This window comes from Vicia villosa, linkage group LG6 (genome assembly GCF_029867415.1).
Source record: "Vicia villosa cultivar HV-30 ecotype Madison, WI linkage group LG6, Vvil1.0, whole genome shotgun sequence".
Lineage (NCBI taxonomy): Eukaryota > Viridiplantae > Streptophyta > Magnoliopsida > Fabales > Fabaceae > Vicia > Vicia villosa.
The window spans coordinates 50,707,365-50,711,632 of NC_081185.1; the positions used below are offsets into that span (position 1 = coordinate 50,707,365).

The window sequence follows — 4,268 nt, forward strand, 5'->3', positions numbered from 1 at the left end:
TGCAAGAACATAAGTTGGTGTCTACCACATTTTAATATATATATATACCCCACATCAACATTATGTTTCACAAAAAAATTAGACGAGTTAGGTTTTAAAAATACGCAAATACCTAAAAATTCGTAGAATTTTTATAAAGATATTTACAAATTATCTATCAGCGAAATCTTTATTTTTAGAATGAAATTCAAATTCAAATTTTTGTGAGTGTAGTTTTTTTTTTATTGTTATAGTCTGATTACGGTATAAAATATCTTCACAACCAAACTACTAGACCATAACGCCGAGGATATAATGAGATTATTACTATAATTGAATTCTTACAAAGTGGACAAACCTATATGATAAATTGATAATTAGTACCCAACATGAATGTTGTTAGAGCACAAATCAAATTAAACCATGCAGCCAAAGTTTTATATTCAAAAGTAAGGATGGCAAATCTGTAATTAAAAAAAATACACTTATAGCAACAGTTCCATATCAGTGTACCTATAAATACAGCATATATTGTTACCAAACATCACATTCCAACAACATTCAGTTTCAACTTTAAAGCCTCTTGAGCTCTAAAAAATGCAAGCCAAACCCATTCACAGCCCCTCACCTTACATAACTCCTCCTCTCCTAAGACCTCCTCCTGTCCATCAAGCCTCCTTATCATCTCAAACAATAACCAAACCAAAACCTGTATCCGTTCCCATACCCAATACCGATGTCGTGGTACCCGGCCGGATACTTCAACCGGTTAAACCATTTATCGAGCCTGATGACTCGATAGCCGCTTCATGGGACTATAATTTCTTGTTCATGTCACAACGATCGGAAACGACTCAACCTATCAGACTACGTGTCGTAGAGGGTGCAATACCGACCGATTTTCCATCTGGCGCGTACTATTTAACCGGACCAGGGATTTTCAAAGACGATCATGGTTCCACGGTGCACCCGCTAGACGGCCATGGTTACCTAAGAGCATTCTCTTTCGATAATGCAACTAAGGAAGTCAAATACATGGCTAAATACATCAAGACCGAAGCTCAAGTCGAGGAGTACGATCGAAAGACCGATTCGTGGAGGTTTACGCATAGAGGACCGTTTTCTGTTTTGAAAGGTGGGAAAAAGATTGGGAACACTAAGGTTATGAAAAATGTTGCTAATACTAGTGTGTTGATGTGGGGGAAGAAGCTCTTATGCATGTGGGAAGGTGGAAACCCGTATGAGATCGAATCCGGTACGTTGGATACAATCGGGAAGTTCAACATGACGGACGGTTGTGATTCGAAGGATCACGGTGAGAATCACGGTGATGAATTTTGGGAGGTTGCTGCAAACTTATTAAAACCTATACTATATGGTACGTATCAATCACTGCCTCTATTTTCTTTCATCAGTTTGAACTTACGACATTTCATTTATTTATTTTTATATTATGAAATTTCAGTAACTAAATCATTTTTAAAAAAATTATATGAAAATTAGTCGTCTAATTTGTGTGATTATAATGTTGAATAATAATAATAATAAGCAACTTGAAATTGCAAAAAGAATAACAAAGTAATAAATTGGGTGCTAATTGTTGGTTGGACAAGTAGTACAAGTGTGGGACTCTTATTTAATTATACATAGTGATATAAATAATATTTCTTCAATGTGAAATTCTATCACAGTGGCACACAAGACATACATCATGATAGCAACATGTTTTCAAGTGTGTGTCTGTCCAAAATTAGTCTTTAATTAAGGTTCCTAGTTTCCCAAGGAGGATTAAAGAAAGGTTTCTTGTTAATTACTCCATAGCATATACTTTAATTATAATAATTTATTCATACAAGGTGTACAACATTGAATTTTATGAAAGGAATTTTCGTACAATACAAATAATACATTTTTTAAATTTAATTTTTGTTTTATTTATTGAATACAGGAATCTTTAAGATGCCACCAAAGAGACTCTTGTCTCACTACAAACTTGACTCTAGCAGGAATAGATTACTTACTGTGTCCTGCAATGCAGAAGATATGTTACTTCCAAGAAGTAATTTTACATTTACAGGTAAGTAAATAATTAAGAAATACCATTGATTTAGTAGGTTTAAAAAAATATTTAATTTACTAAACTACCCTTATATTTTGATTTTGATTTTGCAGAGTATGACTCTAATTTCAAATTGGTAGAGAAGCAAGAGTTTAAAATTCCAGATCACATGATGATCCATGATTGGGCTTTTACAGATACTCATTACATAGTATTTGCCAATCGCATCAAACTTGATATATTAGGTTAGAATTTATTTTGCTATTATCTCTGCGCACAACTACATAGACAAATATTTCGAATCAGACCCTAAATATTTTTATTTATATGAATTAATTATTTGTTTAAACAAATTTCAGGATCAATGGAAGCAGTATGTGGAGCATCTCCAATGATATCAGCATTAACAGTAAATCCAAGTAAAAGTACATCACCAATATACTTGCTTCCTCGATTTCCAAATAAACCTGAAAGTAAAAAGAGAGATTGGAGAATACCACTTGAAATACCTTCACAATTGTGGCTTCTTCATGTTGGTAATGCATTTGAAGTTAAACATGCTCATGGAAATTTGGACATTCAAATTCTAGCCAGTGCTTGCTCTTATCAATGGTTCAACTTCCGCAAATTATTTGGTACTATATACTAACTTTACATTAAATTACAATATATTATATTCGGTCTGCATCACATCTTCTACCAAAACCCTAATCTATCTGCAAATCTTACTTCAACAAGTTCAACTGACAAAAATCAATACCGTTAAATTAAACACTATCATCGTAGTTCAAACATTAAATATGTCTAAAAAAATAGTATTATTCATTTTTAAATTATTTTAAAAAATTCAATAATTTTTTAATAAATATTTAATGTTTGAAATATTTTCAGGATATAACTGGCAAACAAGACACCTAGATCCATCAATAATGAATGTCAAAGGTGAAAATGCATTGCCACATCTTGTTCAGGTAATTAATTATTTTTTAAAATATTTTTTATCATCAAGGATAATGAATACAAAATTGTTAGAGCATATTTATTAAACTCAAATATGTTGTATTAATATTGTGATCAAAATGTTGCAGGTATCTATAAAACTAGACTCAGACTACACTTGTCAAGAGTGTGATGTAAAACCAATACATAAATGGAAGAAATCTGCAGATTTTCCAGCAATCAATCCTTCATTTTCCGGAAAACAAAACAGATATCTCTATTCAGCAACAACATTAGGATCTCGAAAATCATTGCCGAGTTTTCCTTTCGATACTGTCGTGAAATTTGATCTTGCAAATAATTCTGTACAAACTTGGACAGCCGGAAATCGAAGATTTGTTGGCGAACCGATTTTTGTTCCGAAAGGCGAAGACGAAGACGATGGTTACCTTCTCGTTGTTGAGGTCAGTATGGATCATAACAATAATTTTTAATTTTTTTATAAAAGTGACAAAATCAAAATATATATGTTTAGAACAATATTGATGTTAATTGTTTGTTTTGCAGTATGCTACATCAATGCAGAGATGTTGTCTTGTTGTCTTGAATCCAAAAGAGATAGGAACAAAAAAGGCTCTTGTTGCAAGACTTGAAATTCCAATGCATTTGAATTTTCCTCTAGGCTTTCATGGTTTCTGGGCAGCTAGCTAGCTAGCTGAAACAAATATTTAAATTATTGTACATTTTATTATATAGTGAAAAACAAAATTGTATTCTTCAAGATTCTAAAGGAAATGTTTATTTTAAGTTATAAGAATTGTCAAAACTTAGTGATTATTAGAAATCACATTCTACTAGATATAATTTTGAATCACTTTTAGCACCGTCCCTTATTCAAAATCGTTACAAAGACACAACATTTCCCTTAGCTCTTTGAATCTCTCACTCTTCAATGAATTTGTCAATATGTTTGCTAGCTGCAATTCAGTCCTGCAGTGATGAAGCTTGATCCTTCCCTTTCTTACTTTGGTCTATAAAAAAATGGAATTTGGTGTCGATGTGTTTATTTCTACCTTGTGACACAAGGTTCTTCGTCAAATAAATTTCTAACTTGCTATCTACTAATAGATTCATTGCTTTTTCATTCAAAAACTTCACTTCGTTGAGTAGCGTTGGTAACCATAAGACCTGACAAGCAGCTGAACACGCTGCAATGTATTCAGCTTCACATGTGGATAAAGCAACCACAGTTTTCTTCTTGAACTCCAAGATATGGGGGAACCTGACAACA

General features: G+C 32.6%; 1 protein-coding gene across 1 annotated transcript; it reads left to right on the forward strand.

The window, feature by feature from the left end:
* Positions 1-516: 516 nt before the first annotated feature.
* LOC131611510 (carotenoid cleavage dioxygenase 7, chloroplastic) lies at positions 517-3,793 on the forward strand. The gene is made up of 7 exons (XM_058883507.1): positions 517-1,357; positions 1,928-2,056; positions 2,152-2,283; positions 2,398-2,673; positions 2,930-3,009; positions 3,127-3,441; positions 3,545-3,793. Exons 1-7 carry the CDS (start codon positions 577-579, stop codon positions 3,686-3,688), a joined length of 1,857 nt encoding a protein of 618 aa, XP_058739490.1. The 5' UTR covers positions 517-576; the 3' UTR covers positions 3,689-3,793.
* The last annotated feature ends 475 nt before the right edge of the window (positions 3,794-4,268 follow it).

Excerpts from the sequence above, each read along its gene's own strand:
- LOC131611510 (XM_058883507.1), top strand. The coding sequence starts at position 577 with ATGCAAGCCAAACCCATTCACAGCCCCTCACCTTACATAACTCCTCCT. Across the intron at positions 2,284-2,397 it reads CATCAAACTTGATATATTAG|GATCAATGGAAGCAGTATGT; the intron begins GTTAGAATTTAT and ends AACAAATTTCAG. Across the intron at positions 3,010-3,126 it reads CATTGCCACATCTTGTTCAG|GTATCTATAAAACTAGACTC; the intron begins GTAATTAATTAT and ends AAAATGTTGCAG.